General features: G+C 44.9%; 1 protein-coding gene across 1 annotated transcript; it reads left to right on the forward strand.

Moving 5' to 3' along the window:
- Positions 1 to 5556: 5556 nt before the first annotated feature.
- LOC106021440 (glutathione S-transferase A2-like) lies at positions 5557 to 16896 on the forward strand. Its single transcript, XM_040739744.1, has 7 exons — positions 5557 to 5706; positions 8187 to 8294; positions 10911 to 10962; positions 11686 to 11818; positions 13648 to 13789; positions 15712 to 15843; positions 16665 to 16896. The coding sequence occupies exons 2-7, from the start codon at positions 8208 to 8210 to the stop codon at positions 16785 to 16787; spliced, it is 669 nt and encodes a 222-aa protein (XP_040595678.1). The 5' UTR covers positions 5557 to 5706; positions 8187 to 8207; the 3' UTR covers positions 16788 to 16896.
- The last annotated feature ends 1118 nt before the right edge of the window (positions 16897 to 18014 follow it).

Raw genomic sequence — 18014 nt, forward strand, 5'->3', positions numbered from 1 at the left:
GAACTCAAATGGCACCAGATTTTGAGTGTATGTCCCTTTTATCTTGAACCTAATATTTGCTTTGGACCGCATTTCTGATTATCATGACTCAACTACTTGTCTGGTGAAATTCTGCCTGGCCAGTCTCTTCCAGAACTTTAAGCACTCCCCAGACTCCATGACCTGCTCTCTCCCACTTTATGCACCGAGGGACTGAGATTCTTGTAGTCTGTGGACATGTGCAACTCCTCCCTGTCCATTAAATTATACACACAATGTATCCTGATCATAGCTGCCCTGGGGAAATTGTGTGCCATGCAGGTCTATATAATAATAAAGTGATTTTTCTGCTTTTTGCTTCATTATTTCACCTCTTCTTCCCTGACTTTGCTGATATAAAAATATCTACTTGCTTCATGGCTCTTTTCCTAATATTAATTTGTTGCAAAATAATGATATAATATTAAAACTCTAGGACATTTTAAAAGAAAATTAATTTTTCCAACTCTAACACATACTGCTTCATGTTTCTTTCAATATTTGCGTGTGAGTTTCTGTGTGTGTATACATATATATATATATATGTCCTTATATTCAGAGGATCTATCGTATATACAAATTGAATACACTGATTCTTTTATCTAAGAGTTTATTTAAAAAAATCACATTGCCCTTTCCTTAAATTTCAGTGACAACACAGAATTAACGGACAGAGCTGATGAAAAAGACAAAATCTACACAGGCTTAGATGAGCACACAAACAACATCTAATATCTACACATACCTAGTATCAGATTCTACAACCCTAAGAATTCATTGTTACTCATCAAAATGTATACAACCCTAAGAATTCATTGTTACTCATCAAAATGTATACTACTATATTTTTCTACTCAGTGTCTACAATCTTATTAATGACTGGTGTGTAGGAAACATGGCTGCAGGGACAGGGGTGTCATGATTAGCACTCAGTCCCTGGCCACTTTGCTTTCGGCTCTTACAATAGCCTTATGAAGTAAGTGTTGCCATCTTTCATTCTACAGATGGGGAACTGATACTAGCAAGACAGCACAGACTCAAAGGCTAGCCGTCTAAATGCAAAGGCTTAGCTGGTAAACACTACACCCATATAGAACTGCTCCCGTGTCTGTGTATGTCAGGAGAAATCCCCAGCAGGCGGTGACATGTTCAGTGACTAAGAGGTGACCAGAAGGGAAGGGGGAAGGGTTGCAGGAGAGACACAGCTCTCTACATTGTTCTCATACCTCTCAGGGGAGTGGGCAGAGGTTCTGATGGAGATCTGTCCAAGAGGTGGAGTGGCTGAAATGTGAGGAGGGATAATAAAGAGGCTGGACCACACAGGCTTCACAAATTGCTCAGGAGCTAGGATTCACCCTGGAGGCAATAGTGGCTCACTGGAAGCTTTTATAGCATAAAGACACGGGCCTCTAAAACAGGGTTCTCTATGCAGGATGCTGGCAAAACCTGCAGTACAAGTGGATGGATTCCAAGTAAAGCAGCTGACTAGACAGCCTGAGGGGAAAGTAGGGAGATCTGTAAGGAGACAGGGGTACTTGGGTCATAGCAAGTTTCCAACATGGCCATCAGCAGGCACCAAAAACATGGATCATGTGTCTCTGAAACTGGAAACTTGATCTTGGACTACACTGTGGCTCACTGAGGATGTGCCAGGTAGACACACCCAGAAAGCAGATAGACAGAGTCCAAGTATTGGTTTGGTGTTTCTCAGAACTTCAGTTGCTGAAGTCACCAGCTCTTATGGTCCCAGGGAGTTGTTGTGCTCAACTGCAGGCAGCCCCCGACCCCAGACAGGGTTTCTCTGTGCAGCCCTGGCTGTCCTGGAACTTGCTGTGTAGATCAGGCTGGTCTTGAACTCAAAGATAGGCCTGATTCTGCTTCCTGGCTGCTGGGATTAAAGGCGTTTCTCCACTACTACCTGGCTAACTGTAGACACTCTTGCTTGTGCTCCTCAGAAAGAAGTGGATGGGGCTGCTGTCACCAGAACAATGCAGTTTGTTGCCCCTGAGTTTGGTTCTATCTACCTCTGACCAAGTACCACAGGAAGCCAAACAGGGCCTAATTTTGTGTTCCTTTTCTTTCTCTCCCTCTGAGGGAACAGAGCTGTTCCATCTCTACCTCCTAACAACTGTCCACACCTCCCTGGCCCCTCCTCCATTGCCCTTCATGGTCTGCCATCCTGCTGTGCTAAGCCACCTCAGTGTGACACCCTGACTGTTGCTACACTTTCTCCAGTACTTTCTCCACTTGAAACCAGAGTGGTGCAAGATTCTAGATTTGGGGATTTAAGAGGAAAACTGAGACAGCCCATCTTTGCACGAAATTCATCAGCCTTATCTAAAATATGGTTCCTCTGGAGGTGGAACTCTGAATGTAGTTACTTTTCTTGAAATTTTGCCTGAGTGTGCTTTCTGAAGAATGTTTCCTGATACCCCCATCCCTCCCTTGATCTCTAGGACAAGCCATCCCCTGCACTCTGTGGGTCCTATTCCCTCTTAGCCTTGCCTTTCTGTCCTTGCCTGGTAAGCTCTGCCCAACCCTCAACATTCAATTCCATACATTGTTGCTTACCAGGGCGTGTGGGTCCGCTCTGTCTTATGACTCCCCAAAGAGCTCAAGAGGCCTCTCCTAGCACCTGAGGGCTGCCTGCCCATCTCCTGAACCTATCCTCCGGTCCCACTGTGGGTCCTGGCCTCCTGTAGCCCACTGCACATCCCGGATGAGAACACACAGCAGTGCGCACACCTTGAGGACACAAGGGGACATGTGGGAGAACTGGAAACCCTTCATCTCTCCCATGCCCTCCTGACTCCACCCATGTCTACAGACAGTGTTCATTCCTGTCACTAAGACACCGGAAGAAGCTTGAGTGGATGCTAAGAAAAAAAAACAATATCAAGTAAAAGAAAATAAGTGTTTCATCACAACTGAGGTCATTTGGGTGCTGCTAGATCTTCAGTGAAATTAAGAGATGATGGACTTTTACATACGGACATGGTAGACCATGTCTAATGCCAGTGCTAGGAAGGAAAAGGCAGTGAGTGGCCAGTTCATGCAAACCTTAACTGCACGGTGAGAGCCGTTAGAAAGAATGGAGTAACAGAGACAAGAGACAGACAGAGAGACAGCCAAAAAAGACAGAAACTCAGTATTATAGTGCATATATAGTTATATCTAGGCAAATATACTTTCTAAAGCATGTCTACAGTTACCTCCTACAATTTGAAAATGCACACCCACGCTGGGTATCACACATGCTTTAATTCAAGTTCTCAGGGGGCAGAGAGAGATTGATCTAAGTTCAAGGCCAGCGCAGGCTACACAGTGAGTTTAAGGATAGCCAGGATTACACAGGAAAACTTTTGGTACATGTCCTGCTTTCTGAGTCTGGCTGTCGACTCTCAAGACTCTGCCTTCTTCTTCCCAATGTCCTCCTACTCTGGCTCTCCCCCCCAGTCTCTTCTTGCCCAGCTATAGGTGAGTCAGTTCTTTATTAACCAATGAGAGTAATACATATTCACAGTGGACAAAGGTTATTACATAGCAGAATAGCATTAAATAAGCTGTATTTTTCAAAAAATATAGAACCTAAGTACAAATTATCAGAAAATGCCAAGTAGACCCATGACACATTGAAAAAAAAAGCTAGTATTCCTCAACATCCCAGCTCATGAAGGAAAGCAAAAACTGATTTAGAGTTAGGTAACAGGAGAGGGTTGGTATCTAGACGGGCTGTCACACACATCTGGAGTAACTGACTCCATACCTTTGAAGTTCTCTTTTCCATCTCGAGCTTTACTGCAGCCTCTTGGGGGCATGCCAGAACAAACTTTACTCCCAAGCTGCACTCTCAGTTCTGTAAACTTTTCTCCAGCCCAAGTTGCGTTAAAGAATGTATTGGGAAGACATATTCCATTTCTATTGAGGATAAAAGTTCCGGGATTTACATCAAAGACCTTTTACATTTGTTAGTTTGGAGGTGGGTGCATGGAGGGCCACCAGAATGCCCTTTGTACACCTGCACAAAGTGACACATCTCCAACACTAAAGGAAAATTGGTCACATGATCATGGGCGGCACACTTGGCCATCCATGGGAACTTGGAACCAAGCCCTGAAGAGCCCCTGGCTTAGGGCTTCCTGCTGTCTGGACAGGGACCTGAGGGAGGAAACACCGAATGTGGGTGGAGGGGCATAAGTCCAGCTGAAGGAATGATGGGTGCAGGGCATGGGCTGCAGAGAAAGGCTAAAATGCAGGCAGGCTAGAAGCACAGGACAGGCAGCAGCCCAGGGCTTCCTTCCTGTCAGCCTGGGACAATAGTTTTAAGGTGACAGTGGCCCTCAGCAGCTCTCCTGAGTCAGCCCTTGCCGTGCTCTTGACATCTCCCAGGTCTGTCTAACAAGTCTCCACATCACTCTCCGGGGACACTCGCCTTCCCCACAGGTTCTGTGTCTTCCTCTGCCAGGAGCTCACAGCCTGTGGCAGGGACTCTTTCCTGAGCCGTGATCAAACTCGACTCAGCCCTGTCACTGAGACTGATGCATGGACTTGAGGTCCTGTGCTGCTGCAAACACGCATGCCCCTGAAATGCAGCATGGCCACTTTGTCATGTTTCTAGAAAAGTGGAGTGGCCCTTGAGGAGGGACATTCTGTACTTGAAGAGAGATTAGCAGTGTATACCAAGTTTAAAGGAGCCTGCCCTGGACACTGATAGGGAGTGCAGACTCAGGCAAGTGACCTGTGTCTCTGAATACACCAGGATCATCAGGTAATGATTAATAACCCAAGACCCAGAAGGCTGTGATTGTAACAAAATCACAAGAGAACATGTGAATCTGTGAGTACATCAGTGGCAGATGTCCTTGTTTGTGGATAAGAGCTGTGAGTCTGAACTTGGCACAACATAACAGTAGTTGTCACTATCTTGAAAATGACATTGCCAATGGTGACAAGGCCACTTTCCCACAGCAGTATCTGCAGGGCTGCACACATGCATATAGACCCAGAGCATGTTGGGATAGTTTGTTGATGGCCACCCAGGTGAAGTTAAGTGTGAATTGTGAAATTCTGTTCTGCCCTTGAGCTCCTGATTAAAACAGGGCAAAAGTTATGACAAAAATGCAATTAAAGGATATTAGCATGCTTCATCAAATATAGTAAGAAGGGGACAGTGTAACCTGGACTTCAACTGAGCCTTGAGTTTGAGACAATGGTTAATTCTGCAATTAAAGGCTACTTAACAAACTATGCCCCAAATTCTATAGTTTAAAGTCACATTTACTTATTAGAGTTGAGGGTCCCATTGGTTGACTCAGTGATACTATTTATGCTTTTAGCACAGTCTTTCCTCCTTTCTTTCTTCCTTTCTGGACCAATGTGTTTCATTAGGGTTGCTCAGAGGAGCATGGTGAGAAGCCACTTAGAGGCACACAAGCATTAACCAAAGGATACATTAAAGGACTTTAGTTCTTCAGGAAAAGGCGGTGGCTGGGGAGCCCCTCCCTGATTTGCCACGTGTCTAGTCATGAAACTCTGGAATCTTGAACTCTGTAGGAGTCCATGGGAGTGGCTGTACCCTGTTGGTCCCCACCCCCTTGGTAAGAACGGTCACCTTATTAAAGTGACTTCCACACCCATCTGGACTGGAGTTGAGGAGCTGAGGAGAGAAGAAGCCTGGACTCTCACTAGGTCAGTTCTCTCTTTATAACTTGTTCCAACGTCTGCATCACTGGGAAACAGCTTTTCAGTGCTGAATTTAGCATGTGCTAATTAATGGTACATAGTAACTGCCTTTCTTATGTAATTTCCTCTTATGTGATAGTATACTTTGATCTGATTCACTGCCAATTACCATTGTTTTTATCTGCACTTGGTTCTGGTTCATATGAATGATTTTGTGATTGAACATTGAGTAGCAAGCTGTTTCTCCTCCTCTTTTCCTTCTGTCTTTCTGTCCTTCCTCTGTCTGTCTCTCCCTCCTCCATTCCTCCTTCCCCTTTTCTCCCTCCTTCCTCTGCCCTGGTCTGCAATCTTCCTTTCTCTTCCTTCCCTCTTCTCCTGCTCCTCTTTTTTCTCCTTCTGCTTCTCTGTATTCCCTCCTCCTTCCTCCTTCAGTGTCACTGAGCAGAAGGTGGGGTTTAGCATATTTGCAAGGGAATCTCAATGCATGGATTTAGGATAATGAGGAGTAAACCTGGATTGTCCTCCCAGGCACCCCGAAAATCAATAGCGTTCTTCTCTTGAATTGCATGTGCCAAGCTCACAGAGAACTTGCAGATTCCTCTCACTTGAGAACTTAAATTCAACCAGACTCTCCCAGGCCACTTTCCCAAAGCACTTCCCCAGTTTGGTTTAGTCCTGAATTTGTTTCTGTCAATATGGATACTGATTGCTTTGATAATTCTGTCTAAAGAACAGAGAAACAGGTTTCATGCTTAGGATTTGTTACTTCATTGCTGTTATTATTTAATTGCCCAAGACAACCTCTGTTAATAAATAATGAGCCCCAGAAAGCAAATGGAAAAAAAACATGTGTCGAACCATTGAGCCCTGGGAGATCTGAGGACTGCGGCCTGAACCTGTCATCCTATACCAGGGAGAAGGCTGTCTACTCATTTCCTCTGTGATCACAGATGTGTGTATGAGGGAAGGAATGGGAGGCCAGAAAACAATTTAAAATTCTGTAAGATATGGCAGGAAGAAAGCATTCTGTGGAAGGAGGTTGAACACAAACTCTGACACTAAGCAGTTAGGAGGCCAATCCTCTGCTAAGTTTAAGCATTCTTCGGGAACATGGAGAAGGCTAGTGGACTCTGTGTGCAGCTCTAAAACTGTGAGGTTAAAGGCAGCCAAACATCAGCATAGATGTCATTCATTAGATACATGTCACTAAGAAGGCTGCAAGTCTCAGCGATGTTATGGAATGAATGACTGCCACATGGGGGGATTCTGAAAGCCTCAGCATCTCAGAGTCCCTGTGAAGTCCACAGTACTGAACCTGCCCAGGGCAAACCAGAGTTCATGGGGGAAACAAAGGAAAGCAAACAGAGAAAGACAGAAAAGCACAGAACCTCATAAAGTGCTGTAGGGAGCTGACAGGTGTCCACCAGGAGCAGCTGCAACCTGGGGGCTGGGAGGCTGACATCCCAAAGGTAAGAATGCTTCGAGGCCTGGTGATACTGGCCCAGTAGGCAGGGCTGCCAGAACGAGAGGGTCTACTGTCTTCTTCTAGCCTTCACAGCCACAGCAGCCATGTGCTCTCTCTCTCTCTCTCTCTCTCTCTCTCTCTCTCTCTCTCTCTCTCTCTCTCTCTCTCTCTCTCTCTGTTTCTCTCTCTGTCTCTCTCTGTCTGTCTGTCTGTCTGTCTGTCTCTCTCTCTCTCTCTCTCTCTCTCTCTCTCTCACACACACACACACACACACTTTTTAAAAGACAGACTACCCATGACCCATGATGCTGACTTTACAGTCACCGAACAGCAAGGACCCAGCATGTTGTGCCGCTGTTCAAGAAGTAAGCTCAGGGTTTCCTCATCATATACCTGTATGCAAATCTATTTCTCCTGTAAACTTACAGCAGGGATGGTTCCTCATCGACAAACTTTGTGGTGATTGGATGACGTTCAAATGAACAACTGCCCATTACGTGGTGGGCTCCAAAGGCACTTAGTTCCTGTGATATGAAGTTAACACATCAGTATCTCTCCTTCTGAGTCATAGAACAGCATCCAATCTAGCAAGGGAAACAGAACTGCCAACAAGAGATGAGCCCTTCCCCTGTGGGGAGAACGAGGGTTTGTCACAGCCAGGGTGACTCGAAGCTATCAAAAGCCTCTGAACTGAGCAGCCCAGGAGTGAAGGACTGGGGAGGACTTTGTCTCATCCCCTCCATGGTGACTCTGCTTTCCAAAGCCCCCAGGTCCTTCTTCACTGTGGGATCTGGGCTGCTCAGGCTGTGCTCTCAAGGTGAAGGCACATGGCCAGCTGAGACCTGTTTGGTGCAAGCGCAGGTTGGTGGTCACTGATGGGGGAGAAATTAACCCATAGGACCTTTCTGGCTTCCTGCAAGCCGTCCATGAAGAAGGCAGACTACACTTCTCCAGTGTTACATTGCTAAGCACATCCCAAAGCAGTCTCCCTGGGGCTGATGTCTCTGCTTCTCATCCACAGCAGTGAGACACAGTTGCAGCCATGTCCTCGAAGCCCGTGCTTCACTATTTCAATGCCAGGGGCAGAATGGAGTGCATCAGGTGGCTCCTGGCTGCAGCAGGGGTGGAGGTAGGTTGTGCACTGCTCTTCTGGACTGGACCTAAAGTGAGTTTAAAATACATCTAAGCTGAGAGACTCCACACCAGGAAATCTGCACACAGCTTTGTGTTAAATGGTAATCTTCATGTATAGAGAAGGAGATGGACTGATTTGCACCATTGAAGATCTTACTACACTCTCTACCAAAGAACACATTCACATTAACATGTGTTTTCAGGAGAAAAAGTTCAAATAATTACTGACTTGATTTATTCCTTATTGGAGTTGAATTCCATTACAAAAAAAGATATATAGGAATAGAAACTTGAATATTCATTACTAGGCAGTACTAATTCACTATTGCAGATTATATTATGATTGTGGTTTTTCGTATGACACTGATATTTAAAAAGAACACTTACATTCGGACATTCACAGGAAGTGTTTGCGATGGGGACATGTGACGCCTCAGGTCTAACATTAAGGTCAGCGTCACAGAGAAGATGTGCACAGAGGTGAACAGGGTGGACTTTAGCTGGTGGTTATTGGAGCTGAAGATGGATGGATGGAGGATCTTCACATCTTGTGTGTAGTTTTACAGCACAGAACCAGAAAGTTCCATGATAGAGATGGTTTCAAGAGGACAGAAGGCTGAAGGGATGGCTCAGTGGTGAAACTCCCATACTGGTCTTGCAGAGGACCACCTACACTGCTCACAACTGCCTGTTACTCCAATTTAGAGGGTTCCCATGTCGCTGGTCTCTGTAGGCACCTGCACTGCCTCCTGCTACACTCCTGTAATATAAAAAACATTGAGGTAAACTATACCAGAAAAGCTAAATAGAGTTAACTTTAAAATATACACCACAAATGAGAGGCCTTACACAGAAGATAGTAACAAACCGCCTGTCACAGCACAGTAATCAGTTTGTAGAGACTGTCAAATACTAGGTTCAGGGATAGTCAGATGGGCTTTTGTGCTGCCCTCTAGAGGAGTCACTGGGAAAAACACTTCCTGCTCACACCAGGGCTGCTCAGGGGTTGGCATTTCCTGAGAAGAAGTCGGGGAGGCTACCTGAGATCTTGCCCTCCTCAGACAGGAGCACAATGGGAGGGTTAAAGGAAGAAGTGGTGTCCTGTGAAGGCTGCTTTGGTGTCTTCCCTCGGTGTCAAAGCAACGTATTTACCTCAGCCATAGAATCACACCTCCATTCCTAAACGAATAGGGCTTCAGCTGGATCCTTCCTGAATGAAGGAGAGCATAAGAACCAACACACTCTAGTGCCAGCCCAGGAGGATTGCTCTCTATAAACGAATAATTGGGTGTAAGTGTCTAGATGCAAGCTTTGTGTCTCGGAGATATGTTCTAAGCCGCTGGACTGCTGATTCAGCACAGGGAGAGGAGGTGAGGTGTCTGCACAGAAGCTTCCCTCTTCTGTGTCCCAGAGTGACTGAGAAGGCAGTGGGCAGAGGCTATGAGAGACCCTGGCTCAAACCTTCCAGACTCAGCGAGCCCACAGCCTAGTCATTGACATCATCACCTTCACACCAACCACCCCATCATAGTTCAACCACCCTCTGTGATGGCTGTCACCACTTCCTGCACCTCTCTGAATTCTGTGCAAGTTGTTGAGACTCATCATTTCAGTGCCTACCAGTGCTATCCGTGGGGTTATAGAACTACCTGCAAACTGCCTCACTGAGCAAGGCTGAAGCTGATTTTCAACCTTTCATAATTAAAAAGTTTCTTTAAACTGTGAAAGGGAAGAGTAGTTATTACTCTAGAGGGCTGGTGACATGGTTGGGTGACTGAAGATTAAGTCACATGAGTTCATATCCCAGGAACCCATGTAAGAGGCCAGAGTGGATGGTCACTGGGTGTGTGCACTGTCACACAAAAACATGTAAAACTCATACATAAAACAAATAAATATTTAAAAACTACCCTGACAGTCCCTCAATGTAAGCAACTTTGATGAGGGACTAGAGTAATAGATTGGCTGTTTAGAGTTTTTTTTTTGCACCTGCAGAAAAGCTACTGTGGTTCCACATATTACAGTTAATAACTGGCTATCTCTATCACTCCATCTCCAACTGAATATCTGGCCTCTGGCCTCCATGATCTCTGACCTCCAAGATGGATATAGACCACACACAGCGTTTGCGTGCACACACACACACACACACACACACACACACACACACACTTAAAATTAATAAAACTAAATCCTGAAGAAAAGATACCCAGTTGGTCACAGGGGCCATGATATGTGTCATGATGTAGTCACAGAAACTTCCATTCTTTTCTCATTTAGAGTTAACAGGCTTTCCTGAGAGCCAAGACCTCAACAGCCAATTTCCCAGTGCTGGTCATCCAGTGACATCACTCCCTTCTTAGAACTTAAGCATGGGCATAGCAAGGTCACAGAGCAGGAACACTACAAGAATGAGCGGCTTTGTTGTGATCAAAACCCTTTTGTTGATGGATCTAATCTGAGTTCACAAGTGGCCATGATCAGACTCCATTGTATCTACTGCAAGTTTTAACTTCTTTCTATGTACTGCCAGACAGAGACAACTCAAGTTCAAAAGTCTACAATGATACAAATGAGCTAACAAGAATACATTCACATTTTCTGTTTTCAGTTTGAAGAGAAGTTTATAGAAAGCCCAGAAGATCTGGAAAAGTTAAGGAAAGGTAATACAAAGTATCTGTTATGTTCTCAATGGGGAGTGTAGTAGAAGGTTTACCAGATGGTGGTGTTGGTGGGCAGTGGGTGGGAACAGTCAAGAGTGATGTGATGTAGGTGGTGCTGTTCCTTGAGTGATCTGAAAATGGAAACAGTGACAAAGGAGGGAAGCAGATTTCTCCAAGAATTTGTCTGGTGACTTGTGAATGTTTTCTCACAATTCCTCTGTCTGAGGGAGCTATCTTAGTCAGGCTGACTAGCACTTATTTATTCAGTCAATGTTTCACTCACAATATCCAACAACCACAAATACAGGCTGGAGGAGCTTATGGTAACTCGCTACATAAAAAGTTGTCACGCAACTCTTTAACACCATAAACATGACTATACCTCCAAACTCCCTACTTACCTCAGTTTGTATGGTTGCTCTCTGCTGTCCCTCCTCCGCTTTAAAATATATCCAGGCACATATATTGAACATATAAGCATGCATGATAGTTATAATATGTATCTGGATAGGATAAAGATGAATGAGGAAAGTTATAAAGTCAACAGAGGTGGGGTGAGACAAAGAAGAAATGGAAACGAGAAGTAATTAGGATTTTACTTGAGAGAATGGCAGCCAATAATTATCTTTCCTTTGCATGATCAGAAATTTCAATACAGCTTTTCTGGTCCTGGGAAGTGAGATTTGGACACCTCACAAACCATTCTCCTTTCTTCTTTCAAAGATGGGAAGTTGATGTTTGAGCAAGTGCCCATGGTGGAGATTGACGGGATGACGTTGGTACAGACCAGAGCCATTCTCAACTACATTGCCACCAAATATGACCTCTCTGGGAAGGACATGAAAGAGAGAGCCCTGTACGGTATATTTCCTGTTATTACTCCAAGGGGAAACAAAAGAAGGACTTGGGTTCCTCCACCAATGACCAAGAGAGTGGCGGGTTTGTGTCTACAAGGGGGTTGGTTATGGGTGTAAACACTTAGGCCAAGGATGGAAGAGTCCGTGGAGGAAAGGGAAGAGCAAATGGGGTGGGTTCAGATGAGTGTGACTATATAATGTAGAGCATGATGCTGCCAGCACAGCTCAGAGACAGAGTTGCAAACATGATGGGCCAAGGGCCCTGAGCTTGGTGGAATCATGACACCAGGTGCTCAAGGCTTCAGTGACTGGACCCCAGCCAACAGCTTAGGACAAAGGACACAGGGCTTGAGGCTAGAGGAGGAGTCCTAGGGAAGGAAGGGTGAAGGAGCTGCTTCCCACATCCAGGAACAGGAATAGTGCAGAGCAATGCCCTGAATTTCCACCCAGTTCTATGAACTGGTCAACTCAATGAGGCTTAGAGAGACCTGCTCCCAGGGACCAGGGTTGGCTGAAGCATCTAATTCAGGGCTAAAGCAGCCAGGCTGACTGAACTACCCCTGCTGGGACCCACTCTGCTTGACAAATCCTTCATTCATAAACCACTGTGTGGGAGTATTGCTCAAAAGCTAAATGTGGTGTTAGCCAGCAGCACTGGTGTGGGAACCATATATCCATGGGAAACAGAGACTCAGCTGTACTAGTGCCTGCATGGAAACTCTCCTAGCAGCAACATTTATCAATTCCCCATGGTGGATTCAGCCGAGATATTCAGTAACAGATGAGAGAGGAGCACAACGTATACTTTCAGCCACAGAAATGTGTGCAGTGTTGAGGGAAGCAAAGGTGAAGTGTGGGCATCGCATTATGTAAGTGAGCAGACACCAGAACACGTGTTCATGGTTCATTTCATACGAAATCTTCCTGTCCTCCGCATGGATGAGAAGGAAGTGGATCAGTCCTCCTGCAGCTGCTGGCACAGTGGCAGGATTGGGGGTTCGAGGGGAGTGAGGATCAAACTCTCCCAACACTGGAGGATGTTAACGTTGTTAGACTGCTACAGATGCATTGAGACAGAATACTACCTTCTCAGGGGCCAACAATGGCAGTGTGTGAAACTGAGACAAGGAAACTCTTTCCCAAAAGCACTGTATGAAATGCAGTGTAGAACACTGGAATGCATGTGATGTGATTCAAATGAATAGAGAATTTGTGCCTTGACAAATGTTCACAAGGTCAGAATCCAGCAGCAGTGTGAGCTGATTATACAGATGTCCTTTGTGAGAAATGAGTGGAGATCTGTAGCACTGACCAAGAATGACTCTGGGCCATGCAGCAGAATGGAGCTTACATGGGAGGCAGCTTGTTAGCTCTGAGAATCTCAACAAAGTTGAGAACAAACCACAGCCAGGAGAGAGAGAGAGAGAGAGAGAGAGAGAGAGAGAGAGAGAGAGAGAGAGAGAGAGAGAGAGAGACACTACTGTAGAGTTTGATGATTATCTTCTGGAATGCTACCTAGTTTATCACAACTATAACTCTAGAAGGAACAGTGATGCTCTTTGTGCTTGGGTTCAGCCTGTGTGTGTGTGTGTGTGTGTGTGTGTGTGTGTGTGTGTGTGTGTGTGTAAAATTCTAAAAATGTATGTGAACTGACAGTATGTCCTAGAAGGCAAGGTAATATATCTGTTAAATATAAAAGATAATGACCCACTAGATGCAAGTAACTTGGCAACCACCTTTCAGTATAAGTTTCTCTGGTTTTTAGTTTAAAATGTAAAATAGTGAATCCCTAAAAACTCCTGGCCATTCAAATAATTTTGTCTTTCAGGATTGACATGTATGCAGAGGGTGTTGCAGATCTGAGTGAAATGATGGGGCAACTGATAGTAACACCCCCAGATCAAAAAGAAGCCAAGATTTCTTTGATAAAAGACAGGGCCAAAAACCGGTACTTGCCTGCCTTTGAAAAAGTAAGTAGGCTCTTTGAAGTCTGGGGACACTGAGTTCCAAGGACAAGAGATAGGCAGAGGCTCAAGAGAAAGGTCACTGCATAACACAATGGACTTCAATTCCAGAGCAAACTGAAGAAAGTGACAGATGGAAAAATATTCTGTCACATCACACAGGGGGACCAGAGAGTGGCTGGCTATCAGGAGAATATGATAGTACTTCAAAGATGGAGGAGAAGTTCCTGAACAAGGACAGCAATCGAGGGTGGAGGGGAGGAGGTTGACGAAGAGATGTTAAGGAAAGTGACCAGCAGGAATTAGGGCCATAGATGCCAGGCTTGGGAGGAGAGACATGCACACTCAGCATATGAGGATGTGTCAGCATAGATGAGGAGCCTCTCTCAGTCAGGGCTTCTCTTTGGAGGTAGATCAAGAACAATTCAGAACTACTTGAACTTCTGTCAAGTAAAGGTAAGAACGAAGCTATGATCCTAGCGGAAAAGACACCCTACACAGTCCTGAGAGTATCTGACTTTGACCCCAGGTACAAAGCATCACCTTAGTCTTCATTCACCCAGGGAAAGTTCACTCACTGCTGCCTTTGCTCTATGGAAACAGTGAGGGTATTAGGAGCCATCAGATCCTGACATAGCACTCTGGAGTCAAGGACACATAGGACACAATGTCCAGTATTCACAGCTTAAATCATCTCTGGTATGAAATTCATGAACTCCATGCACATCATGAACTATGTATTGAGAACATTTTATGCTTCCTTTTGTAATTTTGATTCGTTTGCCTTCCTCCTTTTCTTCCTTCCTTTCTTTCTTTCTTTCTTTCTTTCTTCTTCTTCTTCTTTAAAGACACACCCTCTTTATTATGTAGCTCAGACTCTCCTGGAATTCTCTATGGGGCCCCAGTCTCAAGCTCACAGAGATCCACCTGCCTCAGCTTCTTGAAGGCTGGGATGAAATGTGTGTGCCACTACATCTGACTTCCTTTTTTTGAATGTGGTAACTATATTCTTTCTCTGTAGACATGTACAGAGTAAAAGATGACCACAGAGCCTTTTAATTGTTCTTTACCTGTAACTCCTGATGTAATAAGTGCCTTTCCTTTTGGTTATCTGTAATTTTCATATTGCTGGAGTATTTAACTCAGTGCCTTGTGACTGTAACTAAGACAGTGTTATTATTCAACCTTAAAAAACCAGCAACATGGAAGTGAATGTTAAATAGGTAGCCACCACTCAGATGGCAAGATTGGCAGCATATGGCATTGGTTTTGTCATGCATGTTCATCTCTGTCTGTTCACATCGCTATCAGTCCAGCCCTCATGCGTTATCAGTACAAAGCTGCTTCCACACTCCGTCTCAGATCCCCCTGGGCAGTTCAGCATGTCAGTCACCACACGGTGAAGGGGGAGCCGCAGCTGATGATGTAAGGGAGGGTGTACTGTAGTTCATCCAGGTGCAGTTCAGATCCCAGAGAACTGAGGAGAGCACACAAAGGAGAATGCAGACACAGGATGTTCTCTGGTGACTGATGCTCTGTGCAGGTGGAGCCTCTGCCCATGAGGGCCTGAAAAGACAGGACAGGGAGAGAATGTCCTGAAAGCCCAGTGCTCCATCATTTTAAAACAAGGGGAGGTTCCATGATGTGCAAGGAGCTATGTAAGCCCTTCTCATAGTGGGACGTGTGCATAATGGTGGATGGTGTAAAGGCCATAGGAATGTGGCAATAACAGAAAAGGGTCAGGCGAGCTTTAAGGAGGAGCTTTCTTGCCCGACTTCTCCCTCTGCCTCTTGCACCACAGGTCTAGAGAAATGTCTGCAGTTGTATGCCTGCCAAGCAGAGGCGGAGCGACACCTTGGGAGACGTGGGGACAGTTAGTGGCTCCAGTGCAACTCTGACTTCATCATCTTTCTCCTTTGATTTTGCAGGTGTTGAAGAGTCATGGACAAGACTACCTTGTTGGCAACAGGCTGAGCAGGGTGGACATTCACCTGCTGGAACTTCTCCTCTATGTTGAAGAGATTGACTCCAGCCTTCTGGCCCCTTTCCCCCTGCTGCAGGTGAGATCACGTCAGAGAGGCAACCACACACACACACACACACACACACACACACGCACGCACGCACGCACGCACGCACGCACACACACACACACACACACCTCTGAGAATAAAATGTTGGCCTGTGCACTGCTGAGGTCCCATTTGGGCCTCCAAACTGAGCTATAAAGACCCTGGTTTTAGGCATGAAGGTAATCTTTTGCTGTATGGAGATTGCAGGCTGGTACCCCAAGGAGAATATTCCCCTTCTGCACTGAGACAGACTCAGGACTGTTTTTTGCAGGCTGCTTCTGGCCTTCGTCTCCCGTCTCATGTCCTGTCTGTGCACTCTCTGTGTGAGCAGGTCTCTGTCATCTCATCCCCGTCCTCAGCTCTGACTTCTCAGCACTCTGCTTTCCTCTCCACAGCTCCCACCATGCTGTCTCCCACCCCAGGGACCCCATCCCTATCCCCAGTGTGACAACCGGCTGTGAGTCGTTCCTGGTTAGACTTTGATATTTCTGTCCCCATTTCCAACTCAGAGCTTCGTGTCTTCAGTTTTCTTTCACACCTGAGAGACACAGTGCTCTGTGCTCTGTCCCACAAAACCAGATCTACACTCTGTGTCCAGGGTCCTGAGGAGAAGGTGTTGATGTCACAGGAGGTCTTAAGGGAGGTTATGCTGACCCATGGTTTCTAGCTCATGGTTTTGTCATTCTCTCTGTGTCTACACTGGAGCTGTGACAAGGATGCAGGTGGTCGTGTTCTGGGAGGGGCTCAGCTTTTTTTGGACTGTCCACACAAGCGGCTCTGACTCTCAGGCTGTGTTTTCTGGATTACAGGCCCTGAAGAGCAGACTCAGCAGCCTGCCCAATGTGAAGAAGTTCCTACAGCCTGGCAGCCAGAGAAAGCCTCCCACTGATGAGAAAGCACTGGAAGAGGCAAGGAAGGCTTTCAAGTTTTAGTAAAGCTGCATTGATGGAACCTACAGATACCAGTCTCTGATGTTTTTAAGTAAGAAAGAGCAATTGTTCTTCCTGGATCTTGTGATATAATAAATATGAACCAATAATATCTAAGTCTAACGTGTTCAAATTGTTGAGCTGAGATTGTAGGCATCACATAGGAAGAGGATAAACAATAATCACTACAAATAAAAGCAGCAAAGCTTTGGAAAACGAGCAAAAACTAAATAAAAAGAAGATTAACAAAGTAGTGACTAACATCAATGTAGAATAAGTCAAAAAGTTTTTTTCTTTCTAAACACCAACAACAAACATGCTAAGAAAGAGATCATAGACATACTCCCATCCACAATAGCCTTAAAGAGAATTAAATATCTAGGAGTAAACCTAACCAAAGAAGTGAAATACCTTTACAATGAAAACTATAACTCTCTGGAGAAAACTATTGAGAAAGACACCAGAAAATGGAAAGACCTCCAATACTCATGGTTGATAGAATTAACATTGTAAAAATGACCATTCTATCAAAACTAATGTACTGATTCAATGAAATTCCAATCAAAATCCCCATTACATTTTTCACAGCAATAGAAAAAAATACTAATGGAACAACAAAAGCAATCCTAAGCTATATATATATATATCAAAATGCAAAGAGTCAGGGAAACAAATTACCTAATTAAAATGGCCTGTGGATCTGAACAAAGAGTTCTCAGAGGGGAAATAAAAGTGGCTAAGAAATATCTTTAACAAATGTTCCTTGCCTTTAGCAATTAGGGAAATGCAAATGAAATCAATCTTAATATTCAATTGTACCCCATTCAGAATGGCTAGGGACAACAAAAAACTGACAGCAAATGCTGAAGAGGATATGGGAAAAGGGAAACCATCATTCACTGCTGGTGGGATTGCAATCCCACCCTGGAAATCAATGTGGAGAAATACTAAAAAGCAAAAAATAAATCCAGATTCGGACTCAGCTATACCACTACTGGTCATATGCCCATAGGACTCAACATTATACTTCACATATATTTACTCAGTTTATAGCTAGGAGATGAAAACAACCTAAATGTCCTTCAACTGATTAATGGATACTGAAAATGTGGTACATGCACACTATAGAATACCACTCAGCTGTGGAAAGAAATGAAATCATGGTATTTGTAGGCAATGGAATGGAATAAAAAATATTTAGTAAGGCTGCCCAGACCCAGGAAGATAATA

Source organism: Mesocricetus auratus, unplaced genomic scaffold (genome assembly GCF_017639785.1).
Source record: "Mesocricetus auratus isolate SY011 unplaced genomic scaffold, BCM_Maur_2.0 Super-Scaffold_100691, whole genome shotgun sequence".
Lineage (NCBI taxonomy): Eukaryota > Metazoa > Chordata > Mammalia > Rodentia > Cricetidae > Mesocricetus > Mesocricetus auratus.